The sequence below is a fragment of the Contarinia nasturtii genome, unplaced genomic scaffold (genome assembly GCF_009176525.2).
Source record: "Contarinia nasturtii isolate CC-2019 unplaced genomic scaffold, AAFC_CNas_1.1 Cnas_scaffold_1037, whole genome shotgun sequence".
Lineage (NCBI taxonomy): Eukaryota > Metazoa > Arthropoda > Insecta > Diptera > Cecidomyiidae > Contarinia > Contarinia nasturtii.
In genome coordinates, this window is record NW_022198383.1 from 2,385,564 (window position 1) to 2,404,265 (window position 18,702).

At 35.0% G+C, this 18,702-nt stretch overlaps 2 protein-coding genes across 3 annotated transcripts in view; one reads left to right on the top strand and one right to left on the bottom strand.

The window, feature by feature from the left end:
- Positions 1–21: 21 nt before the first annotated feature.
- LOC116343768 (conserved oligomeric Golgi complex subunit 7) lies at positions 22–2,848 on the top strand. Its single transcript, XM_031771991.1, has 7 exons — positions 22–115; positions 176–265; positions 326–445; positions 507–641; positions 708–1,625; positions 1,690–2,211; positions 2,288–2,848. The coding sequence occupies exons 1-7, from the start codon at positions 113–115 to the stop codon at positions 2,696–2,698; spliced, it is 2,199 nt and encodes a 732-aa protein (XP_031627851.1). The 5' UTR covers positions 22–112; the 3' UTR covers positions 2,699–2,848.
- The window catches only part of LOC116343767 (serine/threonine-protein kinase Haspin homolog ALK2), a 19,467-nt gene continuing 3,602 nt past the window's right edge, over positions 2,838–18,702 (bottom strand). Inside the window, exons 7-9 of one of the 2 annotated variants that reach the window (XM_031771990.1) lie at positions 5,501–5,834; positions 4,869–5,313; positions 2,838–4,156 (exon numbers count right to left, since the gene is read on the bottom strand). In XM_031771990.1, the coding sequence (XP_031627850.1) occupies positions 3,662–4,156; positions 4,869–5,313; positions 5,501–5,834 (1,274 nt within the window). In that variant the 3' untranslated portion in view covers positions 2,838–3,661. Of the gene's footprint in view, positions 4,157–4,868; positions 5,314–5,500; positions 5,838–18,702 lie in introns of both variants that reach the window. The other variant, XM_031771989.1, reaches the window with a different exon arrangement.

Genomic DNA, 18,702 nt, shown 5'->3' on the forward strand with positions numbered 1-18,702 from the left:
ATTGAAACTTCAAATGTCAATTGTGTGTTTAGTCAACGTAGACAACAACAAAAGATAAATGTACTGATTTTGATTTTGTTCTTTGGATTTTCTTTGAAAACAAATTTTCAAGATGGTAAGGCATCAACGTATTTTCTCTTTCCATAACGTGTAATTGAGATTGATTGATTCTTAGGATATCGGTGCGTTGTCCGAAGAAAATTTCGACGCTGTCGATTGGATAAACAAAACTCTTAAGAAAACAGATGATCAACAAAACAAAGAGGTACATTCGAAATTGCACTCTAATATTGGATTGATTTTAATCGATGCACATCGTTTTTAGGCTGTTGTATCATCGTTGGTCTCAAAGTTACAGCTTTATGTTCAGCAAGTGAATTCCGCTTTGGAAGAGACCAGTCAACAAGTATTGGCTTCGATGCCACGTATTATGACCGATGCGCAGGTGAGTCGTAGACAAATGTTTGTTTTTCATTAAATTCATGAAATTCGCATGATTATTGCAGAATTTACAAGCGGAAGCATGCCAGTTGAAGGCCAAAATGTCGGAAATTCAAAAGGATATTTTTCAAGTTCACCAAGAAACAAGCGCATCCATGGCAAATCTGGAACGATTGGATTCGATGAAGACCAAGTTACAGGTTAACACTTCATTTTAATCGAAATGTTGAAAGACGTTTGTGTAAGACACTATTTCTAATTTATAGATTGCAAAAGAAGGTCTCCAAGAATCGGATGGATGGGGAAAATTGGTCACTGAGCTTGAGGATCTGTTTGAACAGAACGATGTGAAGAAATCGTGTGAAAAGTTAAAAGCCTTACAAAAGTCATTAATCGCCCAAGCAAATTTACCGGGCCAAGCCGAACGAGAGTCACAGCTGGAAGGCTTTAAAAATCGTATTGAAGCGCTTGCAAGCACTGCAGTCGTTCAATGTTTCACCAGTGGTGATATCGAACAGTCCAAATACTATGTTGAAATTTTCACAAATATGGATCGTTTACCGCAGTTGATACAGTATTATCTCACCGTTCAGAAGCGAATTTTACAACAACAATGGTCAGAAACAGTGGAATTGAGTCAAAATTCCAGTTCAACGTCATTCTTGCGAGAATTTTACGATAATCTATTTCAATATTATCAAAAACAACAAAAATGGTGTATCGCCGTATTTGGATCGACGCAATCATTCACACCGATTTTGGTGATTGTTGAATTGTTTACAAACCTGCAGCCTTCACGTGAGAATACTGTCATCAGTTGCTTGAAGAGAAACGACGATAAATTGACCACACTGCAGGACATTTCCACAGCAAACATTCATTTTGGACGATTGTTTATTGACGCTTTTGGGAGCAGTGCTATTGATATGGAGATCGTTAAAAAAATTTCGGCAGCAATTTTCGATTATTTTAACACATTCATTGGTCAAACTGCAAGCTTTGAGCAGCAATGGCTTGCATCACATCTATCTGAACTGATTCTTATTCATTCCACTGCAACGGAAAGTGTACGCGCCATTGGCAATGCAACGAACAAAATATTTGGCTGGATGGATGATACATTAAAACGTTGCCAAATTATTACACAAAATTGTGGACTGCCATCCATTGTCATTGTGCTGAATGTAAGTCACTTACTGAATTTTCATTGAACATTTTATGTTTTACTCAAATAATCTTCTTTTGTAGGACTTTTTGAAAATCGTTCTGGATAAGTTCAAGAAGGCACAACAACAATTGCATGCTTCGCAGTGTACCGAACATGATTGGAATTTGATTGGAACGTGTGTGTCCCTATTGGAGCATATCGGAGATTTTCGTATGAAACTCGGTGAATGTGAGCAGCGAATCGTTCAAAGTGTTCAAGAGAAGAAGATTGAAATCGAAAACGGGGGCCAAAGCATCGCTTACATGTGTACCAATTACAAAATATCTGGCAAACGTGAATTGAATGAGTTTAAAAAATTGATTGAAACGTCACAAGTTCTATCATCGTTCCATCGAAGTGGCGGCATCTTTTCGGAAATATTCGATTTAATTAAACCAATTTGTGAATACATTCACGATACAAGCTTTGCGGTCATATTTACTCCCATCGAAAATCAACTGAAAGCCGTTAATTTGGAGAACGATGAAAATATGGATTTGAACGGTAGCGAATTACCGGATTATAGCTTTGCACCGCAAGAATTTATCACCGTCATCGGCCAAGTGAGTAAAATTTACTTACCACAAACAAAAATAAAGAGTGTGCTAATTTGATTCTCTTTTCTCATTGTTTTCTTAGTACTTGCTAACATTGCCGCAACATTTGGAACCGTTATTGTTGACACCAAGCAAACAATTGAAATTAGCGCTTGAACTTTGTGATGAACGTTATGCTCGTGTCGAAACCACAAATGAGGCAAGCGCTGACATTTTACTCTCTCTGTTAACCGACGAATGTTGTGCACTCTATACGGAGCGAATTAAAAGAATCGGTGAACTAACGGCTTTTGGTTCGAAACAATTAGCCTGTGATATTGAGTATTTGGGCAGTGTTTTAGAGGAACTTGGACATTCGTTAAGCACTAATTTGCAACAAACAATTACCTTATTACGTGCTCCAGCTGACAATTATCTTGCCGTGAGTGCCGGTTGTGAGCCTCGATTGGTCACTGCCATTCGCCAAATGCGGAAGATTATTTCAAAAGATTGAAATTAAAATGGAAAAGAAAACAATACGATTTTTTTTACTGTGTCGTCAATAACATTGTTCATATAGTTTATTGAACTGTGCATATAGCTATTTTGTAGTCTAATTATTAACGATTTTGCTTTAATAAATAGAGAACATATTCGATTTAAATCTGTGTTTATTGTTAATTTGATCTGAATATATACAACAAATTTAGCTATGCATTTGCTGATGTCCTGGAGAGATTTGCAGCCATCGCAAAGTGTCATAAGTTCCATTTTTTAGTTTTATTTCGAACATTGGATGCAATCATGATTATTTCGATTTCATGCAAGTTTTCTAAAGAAACAATTACAGACGTATTTTATATTATATAGTCTTTCTCTTTCGTTTGCGTTCAAGTATTTTGCTGTCTAGTTCTTGGTTAATTTTCCTTTTTTGTAAATCTGAATCTCTAAGTTTCTCTTTTTTTTCTGAAATGAGTTTCTTTTCTTTTAAAATTAGTCTATTTTTTGCTTCGTCTATTTCCTGAAGTTCAATATTCTTTGTTTTCAAATAATTAATATATTCTTCATCTATAGCTATTTTTGTTTTTTCGGCTTCGCTACGTAAGCTCTGTTCTTCAATGCTTTCTGTCGAAACTTTATCTGGTGAATTTCTTATGCTTCCTTGTGGAATATTTTCTGGTGTTGTCGAGGTTATAGAATAATCACTCACGTCAGATTCATCTTTATTTTTATTCGTGGTTTGATGAGAAGTTGATGGTTCGGTTTTGTTTAGAGCGTATTGGTGTTCTTGGTGTTCTACGTTTTCTTCGCACTGAAAGCTCATTATTATCTGGAATTACATAAAAAATGTCTTCTTCTTCTTCTGCGTAATTTTTTGGTGCCCTTTTGCGGAAGTTATATGTTGTCTCTTTTGGTTGATTATTTTTATTGTTGTCTTCTATAATGATTTTTTCGAATGTGATAATTTAAAGTAATATTATTGATTATGTGTTTCAATGTAGTCAGTGGCGCTTCGATAGTTTAATAGCTGATCACGTAACTTCATCAATTCATCGATGAATTGGCGATGTTTGGCTGCTCGTTTGGCCGTATAATTTACACCACCGATCAATTTATCAACCATGTAATGCAGCCACAATACGTTTGTGTATGGATCGAAAATTTCCCAATAGTTTTGTATTCGGGTGCGCATCAAACGGTAAATATCAAATTGGTAGTCACCAGTGGTGTCAAATAGTTCCGGATCAGCGGCAAGATCTTGATAAAGGCAACACGTTTTGTACACAAGACGTGACAATGTATAATCGATGATTGTGGCCTTTATACCATGCGTACGGACTTCAATCGATCTACCATTCAAATGAAATGTCAACGATTTTTCGGCTGTTGGTTGAACCAACACATTTCCCCAATGCAAATCACGGTGTTCGAATTCAAATTGCGATTCGGCTACGGCCAATGAAAGTGCCACCTGTTTAAATAGAGTAAAAGAAAGCGGAAAACATTGATTATCATCACATAAAAAATGCAATTTCAACTATAAAATGTTAATCATTTCAAAGAAAATTAGACACAATCAAAATGACCAAGTCTTACTGCTCCGCAAGTAATGAAACAATTATAAATAAAATGTTAAAACAAATAAAAATCTTATCAACATATGAGATGAACATCCATGTTTTTAGCAAGCAGCAGGTAAATAATAATTTTTTCAGTAGATGAGTGAAAATCTAGTCATGATATCGATCAAAAGGAACATGCACTAGAATTGCACACATCGACCGTTAAAATCATAAAAAAGGAATAAAAACTTACAACTGAAATTAAAACATGTATTAAAAAAGGAGAAAATAATACAAAATATAATTAATGGGCTTCGCCCAACACAACCATACAATGTAATAATATATGACACAACGAAAGAAAAAAAAACCAACGAATAAACGGTTAGCGTAATGGATGAGTGTAAATCTAGTCATAAATTAAATTGAATATGCACCAAACTGACACTCATCCATAGCAAAAACCAAAACTTAAAAAATAATTGCCAAAACAAAGCCAGCAACTGATGACACAAAATCAACGAACAAAAAAGAACACATCAAGCAAAAAAAAGTGGTAATTTTTTCAAAGGCGCAATAAAGTACTGCGGTTAAATTGAAATTGCGGTGATTTGTGCTTACCTGTTTGAAAGCAGAAAATGATTGTTCCGAATTTTTGAATATATGCGCCTCAAGATCGCTGCCACAGTTGGCTAGCTCGAATACCACGTACAATTGATCGTCGCCAAAAACATCCGGACAATCGTTTTCCGAAACTCTGAGTGTATCGAAATCGTTCCACAAATCGATCAAATGGGCTGGATAACGGCCTTCGATTAAGCGCACATTCAACACTTCAACAAAACCAGATGAACGATTCAAGTTTCCGTTACGTAATGCGCTCAACTCCTGTGAAATGATCACCTCCTGCAAAATCTCATCAAAACGCTTCTGTTGTGCACCATTTATCTCTTCGTTTCCTTCAATCGGTATGATTTTCAACACATAAGATGATCGGGACGATGTTTCATTTAGAAACACTTCACCGAATACTCCTTCGCCAATCTTACGGCACTCTTTCAAAACGCTAAATGTCATGCACGAATATCGAAAATAGAATGGGAATAGAGAGATGGAGGGAAATACACAAACAAAAAAAAAATTAGATATTGAAATTGATTAGAAAAGGTTAAACTTTCTAAAGGTTGTTTTGATTTGTTGCGATTAATTTTGCACGTATGCATTCAAAATGAGAAAACAAATATGATTCTTACCTCGCTGAATAAATCTCATCAAATGGCAAGACGTCGATTTGATTGCATCGATTCAGTAGTTGATGCTTGAGTTCGTCGCTGTTGAAGCCGAGATGAAGGCTGGCCGTTGATTTCTCGAGTTCATTAAGAACCGATTCAATTGACGATGAATCGCATATGCTTAGTTGGCTACCGGTGTTGAACGCTGATTGTTGATAGTGTTTGAGATCAACGCTATCGGCAATTGGTTGCAAACGGCTACTTCGAAGTTTCGATAGTACATTGATTGGAGTCGATTTTGGTGAAAAGTCAGCTGAATAAATCGATTCGACATCGGATTCATCCAATACAGTAACTGCTGAAAGCAAATAACAAAAACACACAAAAAAATAAGACAATTTATACCAGGAAAAAAATTCATCAAAAGCACAATGAACAATTTGAACAATTGAATGTATGTACAACAAGACATCGAGAACTTCAAATTAAACACGTACTGTAATAATAAAAAGTTGTTGTCGATTTTTTTCGATCATTTTTTTTTTTGTTTCTCTCTTTCTTTTTTCTCTCGTTTGTCTGTTTCTTTTTCAAAACAATCTTTTTTTTTTGTATTATTCTTTTTAGCTCGGCACGCTGTTGTATTGTTTGATTAAATTGAAATTGAATCGTGATCGAATTACATTTGATCGATAAAAAAAAGAGTTTGGCTGGCGTGTAGCTCATATATTTCTTCTATGTTTCTTTCTTCAAATCTCGCTCGCCATGTATATTTTTCGGCTGTTTTTTTTCTTACTAAAACAAAAAATATTGCTCAGCGAAGCGTTCTATTGAATATGCTAGCACACATTAAATGGATTTATTTCCCAACGATGAATCGAACAAAGACAACGCCATCAGAAAATGTTGCAAAGTCATTCAGAGTTTGGCTCACGATGATTCACCTACAACACTCATACACACAACGAAAAAGATCAACGAGCAATAGAGGTAAGCAGTATGTACACAGCACGCCAATGGATCCCAATCAAACACAGAAAAAAAACAAAGAAAATTTTTCACTATGTGATCTCATCCTCAACAGCTAAAAAAAAACCAAAGCAAGCCTCAAATCTATTTCCATCGCGTCAATCCATCGCGAACTGGTAGTAGAATAGTGTTTGTTGGTTGGTCGCTTGGCTTTGGTTGGCTTGGCGTGGTTTGGAGTTGCTACGTAAATGTAATTCTGCTAAGTTGTAAGCTGTTGCTTTTTTTTCGTTCGTCTTTTCATTTTGTTCCATCATAGCGTTTAACATTTACGCTGCGATCTTTTGCACAGATGTGCTTCAACAGTGCCAACTGAATACAGAATGATAATTCGTTCGACGTAAAACAACAAGAAATTCGTATGAATATTTCAAACAATATGTTTTTTCTTAGTTTTTTTTTTTTGGTTTAATATCGAGATTTTGATCAAAAGCAGTAGCGCTCCGCGTACAAAGAAAATGAGTGACCGCGAAGCGTCTCAATTGAATTGGTAATGGTTTGCATCTTGAAGGAAATATACTCGTGGCCTGAGAAGGGAATTGAATTTAAATGATCTAAAATGCGACAGAAACAGTACAGAAATGAAAACGGCATTCATTGCAATTGTAAAAGTGCGCACACCACAGCAAAAGAGAGAATCGCGCGCTCACAGCAAGAAACGAAACGAAACGAAAAAAAAAAGATTTATAAAATAATACAGATCGTTTGCAACGGATCGAAACACGGAAATAAGCAAGAAAAAACAGTACAAAATACACATTTGAATTATGTACATGGGAAGAAATAAAACATTCCGTTAACCTGTTGAATTGTAAACTCTTTCGCGCGCTCTTGCAATGATTGTTTTCTGTGTTTGTGTTTTTTTATATATATATTTTATTTTCCCCTTTTCGCCTGTCACACACTGCCGTGTGTTCTGTTTTTTCTCTTTTCTTTTACTCAATGGTATAGCTGCTTTTTTTCCCTTTCTTCATTAGTTTCTTCTTTCATTTTTGTTTCCACATCTTATTGGAATTGTTGTTGTACTTTCGGATATAAACACGTTTCAAAAGTGAAGAGAGTTCAGCGCAAAATCTTTTGTGCACGCCATCGAAAAATTTGCGCTGGCTAGCACTGACTGACTGGCTAACTGGCTGTGGATATGTTTGTGTGGGTTTTAAGAAGTAGTTTTGTATTTGTTTGCTCTTTGTCTATCTATTTGCTTGACTTTTGTCGATTGACTATTTCATGACTTAACATACGCATTACTTGCTTTGGTTGCGGTTGTCGATTTCATGACGAAAATAATTTTTTTTTGCCTGAAATTTTTTTTTTTTCGATTCTCTTCGTTTCTTTTGTCCGTTTCAATTCACGAATTTACTTGGCACAGCCGAAAAAAAAAGCGAACGTAATTATAGGTAAAGCAATTTTGGAATTGAACCGAGAAATAAAACTACAATGAGACGGTAGAAAAGAAAAGAAACGACAATTTCATAGTGTTGCAGGCTATAACCGATTCGATTACTGTATTTTCAACAACTCGAATTTTCTAAATATGTATCCTTTTTCGATGCCATGACAAATAAACCGCAACTTGAATTTATTAAATTCACATTCTGTGATGAAACAGACGAAAAAAAAATATTTCTGCATCGAAATTATCTTGAGCAATTTATTTAGAGTGATTCGTTTCGTAAGCTTCGTAGTTTTATACATATTTTTTTTTTCTGTTGTTCGCTGTTATTGTCAGCTTGGCGATGTCGTGACAGAAGATCAAATTGGATTTGTTTATTTGGTTTTTGCTCGAAATAGCCACTTCATGTGCTTCGTTACATTTCTTTATCTGCATTTTGTGTGTATATTTGATTTCCGTTCCCATTACAAATGACGATGCGAATGGCGTTCGACGAACTGAATATAATTCAGAGCATCTTTTTTTTAATCTTTCTCGTTCATACTTCCCCCAGCGCAAGACAGAAATGTGCGCTGTGCGCGCAACTTAAATTGAATTCCGATTAAATGAAACTAGAACTCGAATATTCAATTCCAAACTTGATCTCTTTACTCGAGCATTTTCCGAACAAATAAATACACTGTCTCGCGCACACAGACACTGAAACAACAATTAGAATTATTTTGATTGGCTCGATTCAAACGAAGGCTGAGTGCCACATTACGAAATACGCTGTCGTTGTTTAAATTATCAGTAAAAAATTATTATTTGAAAAGTAGTTGTGAACAAAAAACTTGTAGTGTCAATTAAAAAAAAAGAAACAGACACACACAGAAGGAATTATTAAACGAGATGACACAACTAAATTCGAAATCAACGGATATGTGAAGGAAAAAAAATGAAGTGAAACAAAACACGACGTGTGTAATGTAATACATGAAATGAAAATTTGCAATGGAAAAAAAGAGGCAAAAAAATATGTTATAAATCATAACTGCATTTCTTTTCGTTCTGTTCAACACACGTTAAGACAAATCACCGTACAAACCACAAACTTGTCTGAACTTGACGTACACAACAAAAATTGTGTAATAAATTCGTAGAAAATATGTTAAATGCTAATTTGTCCTGTACAAAATTTATTACTTTTTCTTCTCTTCGCTTTTTGCGAAAAATTAAAACAAAAAAAAAAAAACAACGAAAAAAAAACAAATTGGTAAAGAGAGTGCGCACAATTTTCTCACCTTTCTGTAAATAGTTTCGAAATTCTATTCGAAGAATTGAAACTTGAATATTTTGTTGAAATGCACATGATTCACAACGGACACAAAACTTTTGACGAGTGAAGATCAGAAGCGATCTATAGTACACGACCGAAAAACACCAACTGAACGGCCGTAATCACATTTGGTTAACATTTCGGGGCGTTCGTGTACTGACTGATTTCTTTTTTTTCGGTCGTGTTTCTATACTTTAAGCCCATAGAACCTCTGCCATCAAAATGTAATTCAAACGACGAATTACATACTGGCATCGTAGGAAAAAAATTTAACCAAATCATTATAACAACAATACACAAAAAAAAGTATTTAAATAATTTTTGGATTGAGCGTCTCGCTCTTTTCTTCTCTCGCCGTTGCTCAGTCTCGCAATGGATATTTCATGTGTGAGTTTGTGTGCGTATGTTTCTGCTTTTCGTGTGTTTTTTTCCTGTTGTTTGATTCGTCTATTACTTCGTGTAATTTTTTTTCTGCTCTGCCGCGTGTATGCCGTTGTTATTGTTGAAGGCCTCCATTGAATGTAATTATGCGTGCTGTGGTCACACACTCAAAAAAATACTCGCACTCTCGTCATACACACATGCACGGTCGCTCTCTCTCTCTCGCTTAATTTAACGCTTGGCATTTTTTTTCATCTCTGATCGTTTGTTGTTGCTGTTACTTGTTTGGTCGGTCGGTCGTTCTGTTTTCAAAGTCAATTTTTGTGCGTACGTAATGCTTCTTGATTCATTTGAATTACGGCCAAATATGAGTTACACTGAAAGCTATCAATCCACTGATTTTTGTGCGTTAATATATGTGATCACAAGGGAGCCTCTCGCTGTTTCGACCGAAGGAACCAACAAACACGCAGAGAGAGAGACAAAAAAAAATCATACCATCCCATCACAAAGCAATCCACACCGTGTATTATTTTACCAGTGAGTGCTTATTCTCATTTTTTGTTCCTCTCATTTAACAATATTACACACGCTTTTCGTGCGTACAGAAAAAGCCATGACCGAAATAAAATACGATTCAACCGAAAATAATGAACTCTATAAAACGCATACAAGAAATGGAAGAATTAGCCAAGCACGTAGCAAATGAAAAAAGAACAAGAAAGAAACAAGGTCTGAAGAAAGAGAAAATGCCGAAACGAAATCACCTGAGGAAAAATCATTCTAATTTTCACACACATCGCAGGCATTAGAATTTCATTTGATGATGATCTTCGTTACATTTGGTTGCTTCGCGGCTCGAAAATGAATCGAATTCGTTTATGAATGCATCGCAGTGATCCGTAGAAGGAAATGGAAAAAAAGAATTTTGTAAACGTGTCGGAGGGAACAGCGCATAATAATAAAAAAAAATATTTAAGAAGAGCATTTTTTTGGTTTTTTGATTGCCAACACGGATTTGAAAGAATAATAGAACTGTAGATAAGTGATGGCAAGAGAATGATGATGATGAGGATGATTTTTTTCTCTATCTCTTTCTTGTTCTTCTTCTTTTTCATCATCCAAGATTGATGAACCAATGAACAATGACTTTACAAAAAAAAGCTGAATACCTTTAAAGCGTTTCGTTGTGTACAAATACGCGTAGACATACGAAAAATTTGACCGGCATAGGAACAAGACGAAATTATTCTTTTATTTTGTGTTTAATGTTCATGTAGTACAATATAATTTAGTCTTAGAAGCGTATTTTAATAACTATTTCCAGTCGACAGAAGAAGATCGAATAAAAAGTGGGCAAACAGCAAACGATCAATGCAAAGAGTAATACAAGAACAACTATGGGCCGATGTACATTTTAAAAAGGTACAAATGAAGCAGTGATTTTAAATCTTATTTCAGCCAAATGCCATGAGATCGAGCACACACATTACGCAGAAATTACTCGTCTATGACGGTTTTTCGGTCATTACCATTTGGTAAATTTTCCGAAAGTAATTTCAATCAAATTCAACTTATATTCGGATATTGTGCGTAATGCTGAGCAAGCAACAGTGGCCTTTTTAACCAACCACCTTTGAATTGAATCACGAAAATTCGACCGAAAAAAAATATCGTATAGAAACAACAACTAGCTTAGATACATGAAAAAGTTCTTTTCTAAAATGAGTGTATTTCTTTTTCTAGAAATCTCTAATTATACGCCTCAAAAAACGTATCTTCCATTTCGATAGGCTTGATTTAGCTGTGACGGAAATTAGCATCGTTTCTAGCACGATTGCGTACAAAGGTTGATAATTAATTTCTCTTGTTGTGTTTCTCTTCGGGCGCACAATTTGATTTGTCATGACGTTTGCCAACATTACGAATGCGATCGAAAATACAATCGACATCAGCCATCTTATCATCGAGGTTATATTTGTATTGTGGTGTGTGATCGTTTTTATATTTATTCGTTTTCTTATCTCATTTCGGCGACGCGTCACCGTTGTTGCTATTATTGTACTTCACACCACAGCACCTCGTTCGATTTATGACAGACATTCTATGTCGCGTCATTACTTCCAATATTTTTTTTAATTGAAAATCTATTGACTCATTCGTTCATTTGAGAAAATGATTACATTTCGCCATTAAATCGTTGTATTTTAATGCGTTGCATTTAATTTTCCATTTCAATCATTCAAAATTCGAATTTGTAGTTATTCATTACTTATTGAAGCGTCCAACTAATTTCAGCTAATCAAATTGTCAAAAATGAACGAAAAAAGCGATTCAAATTACTTCATTAGTACCTTGATTTTCTTATGTTCATCGATTCTTTCGACACCGGCAACAATGGCCAAACCAAAAACGAAACGAGAATAAAAAAAAAAACACTGATCGACAATTGAAGTTTTCAGTGTAAGAAAATTTCACGCATGGTAACAATCAAAGAAGCGAATAGAAAAGCATTTCTGATTGGATTTGTTCTTTTTCCATCCTTAAATTGCTATCTTGATTTAAATCGACCCCACCATATTTGACGTGTTCATTGTACGTGTGGCGTTCTTTTTTCGCTGTGGCATCAACATGTGGTGCAATGTACTCGTTTGTCTATAGCTACTCTCAGAAAACTCAAATGTTAAAATTCAAAGTAATAAGAGCAAAATGCAATTTCAACATGGAGGTATTTTTTCACATGGTAAAATGTCATTTTACCCGTCAAGAAATGTGTTTCGGGTAAAATGACATTTTACCATGTGAAAAAATACCCCCATGTTAAAATGGCATTTTGCTCTTATTACTTTGAATTTTAACATTTGAGTTTTCTGAGAGTATAGCCAAATGTCTATGATCGATGTAAGACTTAATAGTCGGTTCACTTGGCTTGATTGCGATAGAAATGCCATTGTTTTGTTGTTGGGTATTTATGTGCGTACAATCAGCATAATGAAACTTTTATAACGATCGTTCTTTTTATCCATCAAGAAAATCAGTAAAAATCAACGAGAACGAACGAAATGAAAAATAGAAAAAAAGAAGAAGATTGGAACGCATTTGAAATCTAATGTATATTTAATTTATCTGAAGCCGAAAAAATTGGCTCCGAATTAGAAATAGCATTTAAAAAAAAAGTTCATTACACGATGGATTTCTTCGCATTTATGCTGTTCGCCGTTCATCGTTGGACTTTTTCGTTTCTCACTCATTCTCACAAAGTAATTCTCTATTCATCATTATTTTTCGGCGATGTGGTGTAATTATTATTATTTCGTTAGATGAATGAACAAATGTAACAAACGAGAATGTACAAGACACAGAATGGTAAAATGAAACATATCACGACCACATAGAAAGATAATGAGCCAAAAATTTCTTGAATGTTACAGGTTATTTGAAAGAGCAGCTCAACAAAACAAAAAAAAGTTACATTCTTCTTCTTCTTTTTCGGGGCTTGGAGCAACAAAAAAGATCCATCGAAAAAAAAAAAACATTGACTGATGATGACTAGGATGTAGCCCATTTAAGCCGCGATTATATTTGAAAGCGCGCGCTATTTTCTATATAATATGCGAATATTACTACTCTTTACTATGTACAATATCTTTTGTTTTCGGCTCGCAATGCGTTGTTGCCGGTAAGCGCGAGAATTTTTAAAGCGAGAGAGACAAACACACACGAAAAAAAGCCCGAATCAAAAGAGAAAAATTAAAATATTCATTAAATTGTTTCGCTATAATTCGTGTATATACATAATAAAGTATATAAACAGTGTACATACGGTGTGCGATGTTAACCTTGTGTACGATCGTACTCGCACAAGGTAATTTATCATATATATACAAAAGGTTGAGTGTTCATATTGTTTTGTTATATAGAAAAATTGTGTTGTGTTACTTTGTAATGATTTTCTATGTTTCTTTCTTTTCATTTAGATGCCATCATCTTCCATTTTCGGGCGTTAGTATTCTCAGGCGATTGTTGCGTGGTGCGATTCTATTAAAGTCTCTCTATTTTTTTCTAAATGGAATTTAGAGCAGACAAAATGCGATTCTTGTCGAAATTTTCCAACGAATATACGGCATTTTTAAACCATTAATCATTATTATAAACTTAAGCTTAAAACATTTCTTTTTCATCAATTTTTCGAGACGATTTTATCGTTTTTTTCTTTTTTTCTTCGTTAATCGATCGTAATTAACAAAATGTTTGAAATTAAGTTTGTTGCCCAATAAAAAGTACTAGTCGAATTTTTCGTGCTCAGCGACACCGTTCGAAGGTAAAACCAAAGAAAGATGATGCAAATATACGGTTTTATTGCCATTGACATCGATATCGACGTTTTAATAAATGCGAAGCAAAAAGAGAAAATCACATCAATAATTTGGTCATTTTTAGCCATTGAAACACAGACTAAATTTTAAATAAGTCGATTAAAATTATATGTATATGAAAGACATAAAACTGGTCTCAATACGGTAATAATAAATGGGATCTTGAATGGGAATTGTATAACCAGGGAGTTAAAAATAAACATCAAAAAACAAAAATTGCCAATATATGCATAAATGTTGTGTATCGATGATCAAGATGCCACCTGCCATTGAACTGAAAACAAAGAATCATTATGATGCCAGTGTAACCATTTTAAGTTCGTACACTTTGTTCGAAATGACGCGTCGATGCATCAATGCATGTGTATGTGTGTTTGCGCGTGTTTCAATTTGGAAATATCACGTTAGCATTTTATTCGAGAGGTGCACACCAAACGGTATTCTATGCATATGCATATACATGTACAATAAACATATTTTATGGACTTTTTGTAAATGCACGACTGTTTACGGAAGTTTTTGAACATGGATGCGTCTACTGCTGATGCATCAAACAATGTGTTTGTGTGTGCGTTTGAGCGTGTTGTTGCATGTATGCGCTTTATTTGAAACACAATAAACTTATACAGCATATGTATGGCATATTTCAGAGTCGAGGACCGTTCACAGAGATATAGAGAGCGTTAAACGCAAAGTCCATGAACTGAAGAAGATACGCGTAAACACCTGTGGAGCGTCATAGCGAGGTGATTTGATCAACTGAATGACAAACAATGAAGAGAGAGATATTGTGAGAGAGGGATAAATAGAGAGCGAATTGCATTCCAGGCCGAATTTCCTTTGACACGCTGAATTATATGCACGCTATATTGCATTTGATACATATAAATCCAAATCGGTCGTCGTGAACCAAACGATCCATACAACAATGTGTAATACAAATAACCGTAACCACACATTTCAATTACGCAAGGGAAAAAGTTACACTCTCTTTCACCACATTTCTATCTCTCTTTATGTTGATGTGTCTATGTCAAAAGCAAAATGAAAAATAAAAACAACAGCAATACCAAGAATAGCAACAACAACAACAACAACAAATTTCCTTTCGAGTGCACATTCATTAATATTAATCATTATTATTTACTACTGTACTGCCATCAACAAATTCACTTGTTTCGCTAGCTACATTTCTACACGAAAATTGTTTCAATTCTCCAGTTTTCCACAGTGGTTCAAGAGTTTTGGCGGCGGAATGTGTAAGCGTGAAACGCATATTATGAAATAATTTGCTCCATTGTTTTCACAATGACTCTGAATGCGGCCACATATTTTGACTATGCTCAGTGCTCGACGAACTCGCGAACAAAATTAAAACTTGATTTGGTCTTTTTGATGTAAGCCACTGAACGATGTGCACAAAGCGAAAATTGAAGACAACAGAATACTGAACGATAAAAAATATATATAATGGCAGCAACAACAATAAACAACAACGGCAACGGCAACGGCAGCAAACAGTCATTGGTGCATTTGTTGTTGTATTGTGTGCATGAGCGACGTGCATTCGAAGAGCAATAAAATAGAAATGAAATACATCACGCTGCATGAGCATAATTTACAAAGCGTACAGCTAGCGAATCACAAAAGTGCACACTCACAGAGCACACAAGGTAAGAAAGCTTGCCATTCGATTATATCAGCTGGAAAAATCTAAATTATTCAACAAACCGAACAACAACAACAAAAAACATCACATTTGATTGTTTCGGTGAGTGTTATTTCAACAATAACAACAGCGAAAAAAAATATAACAGAGCAACATGACTAATTTACAAGCCGAAATATTATTATACAATCTATTTGTCCCATGAAACTGAAAACCTATCTATTATACCATAAATGTTGAATAAATTATGCCGAAATATTGCGCATTCAAACAGAAAGAATGACACTTTCGAATGCACGCACAAAATCAAACATGATTTATTCAAAATTGAACAAAGGAAGAAAGACTATGAGGAAAATCCATAATAAATTCCATCAGAAAAAAATCAGAAAAAAAATCTTATGAGAAATTCGAGCAATTTCCATTCGACTTGATCCAATTTTCAGAAATTTGAATGGGATATTTTCAGCCATATGAATCAACTCAGGGCAGCTAACGTCAGCTGCGCTGAAATTGAGTGCAAACAATTGAAGCGATTGCTATAGTGATTGTAACAATGGACGTGTTTTTATAATTATAACAATCACTTCTATTGTTGTCGCACCATTTCAGCGCAGCTGACGTTAGCTGCCCGAGCTGATTGGACGGGCTAAAAATATCTCAATATAATTTCTGCTATTTTTTTTTGTATTTATATTCTTTATGAAAAGCAAAACGGTGAAATAAATATTTGAGTGCGTAAAATTACCTTTTTCGTCCGAAACAAATGGAGTCATACAAATGAGATGTTGCACCGATCAATCAAATATGATTCAATGAAAAAAACTTCCTCGAAACTGTTACAATCTTAAGTTCACGTACACGATATGATTGGACGCGATACCTTTAATTTGACGATGCGAATTACGAAACACAATAAAAAAATAACTAACACGCGTCTACACTGAATTTGCAATTTAGCAAGCGATTTATTGACGGTTTGATGAGTGGCTCTGTTGAGCGCGCGCGTTCAAAAACGAAAGAGAATTCTTTGATTTCTTTTGATCAATTCTCCGGCCTGTGGTCAATTTCCGTTTTATTGCCTTTAATAAATGAGCGTTTCTTGTCGATTCAGGTTTTTAGCGTTACGTAAATTGTTTATATATTCTCGTCTCTCTCGTTTGAGGAAAAATCCGTAATCAAATTACACACTCTTCGCGATCCAATAAAATAATTTTCAATTACAGTTTCTTTTCTCTTCTCTTAATACTCGTGTATTTATTTCTTTCCGCACTTCTTAGCTGCTTGTGGTGAATGTTACTAAATAAGACAAAGCAAACAAAAATATAAACTAAAAAATTGAGTTGCGTACTACTTTTTTTCGGTCGTATATTTTCGTTTGTTTCGTTGTTTTCTGGAGAATGTTTGCGAATATATATATATGTGCCTCCTCTCACTCATTGCACGTACAAAATCGTATGATCATATACGTACATACACTCTCACACATAAAATTGCTTGCATTGCGGTTATCCGATCAGTCAACGACGTGCAAATGCCAAAACCCATTACGAACACACAGAGCACAGAGCACAGCACGGTAAACGAAAACATAAAGTGTAGTACCGAATGGCAGAAAACGATGATGTTAAAATAAAAAGAAAAAGAAGAAGAAGAAGGAAAAAAGAGTGGCTTGAGCGCGCCAATTTCAATCCGCAGGTATGAAAAGACAACCGAATGCTACATTTAAACTGAGCACGAAGGAACTACTTTCACCAACTCTTTGGCGTCTCTTCTTTGCAAACTTTTATAGTATATATATATATATATTATTTTCGTGTGTGTCGTTTTTTGGCTTTAACTTCGACTTCGAGTGTTTTCTGTGCACTTCGTTTCACCACTCACTCAGGTAAAAACGCTTACGACTTCTTTTCGTTTCGAATGTCGAAAGAGAGGTAGAAACAAACGACGAAGCAAATGAAGGAAAAAGCAAATCGTGTACAATTTTTCTTATGTTTCTTTTTCGGGGTTTCCTTTGCATGGCGTCTTTTGACGACTATCTTATAATGCCCAACCAAACAGCAACAACGTTCGTTTTAAAAATTAAAGTAGGTGAATGCTGGAATGGCAGGACCAACAAGCCAAGTGATTATATACATCCGAAGAACACGAAAAAGGACCGAAACAAAATGATCATAAAACGACTTTTTTGTTCTCTTGCTCTTCTCGTTATTTCAATAGGCTTGTTGCTTTTGTTCAGCACCGCGCGAAACACCATTAAATATGTTCAAGAGTTCAAAAGACGAAAATGGTCGTGCGGAACGAATACATGTAGAAAGGTGAAAAAATAAGCCAAACGAAAAATTTCGTCAGCAAGAAAAAGATGGACGCAATATAATGATGTCGTTTTTTTTTACTGTCTATGCTGCGATTTATGTATGTATGTGCCTTGAACACGAATGATTTATGGTTTCAATCAATTGGAGCACAAGAGACAACCATAGTTCGACCCGTCTCGTTTCTATTCATGTCGTTTTCGTCTAGCCATTTTTTACATTGGAATTTTGGCTTTGAACATTTTTGACTGTATGATTTGAGTCATTTATGCGGAATTTTACCGTTTTTCAGGTTAAATGCTCTTTTTTTCTACATTGTTCGATGGAAAGCACTGGCATTGTTCTCGTTAAAACTAGTTTTTTTAGCGCGTCGTACAAGTGATACTGACGAAAAGAGACGAAAAAATGTCGTCGCTATGAAGTTTGATTTGGTTTCAATGTTATATTGATTTGATAAATTAAGGGCGACGTGATTTGAATCTGTACTATTTTCATTTATATATCGAAAACGAGGAAGCTAGAGTAGATAATGCAAAATGCAAAGTAACAAAAAGACACACGCAAAGCTGCGGGGCGCTATGCATTTTTCATTCGTTCCAACAATGTGCGTCGACGTCAAATTTATTATCGACTCATTCGTTTCTAAAGAAACGCAAACTTCGTCATTGCTTTCGTCATTGATATGATACAATGTTTTTTTCCTCTCTCTCTCTCTCTCTCTCTCTCTCTCTCTCTCTCTCTCTCTCTC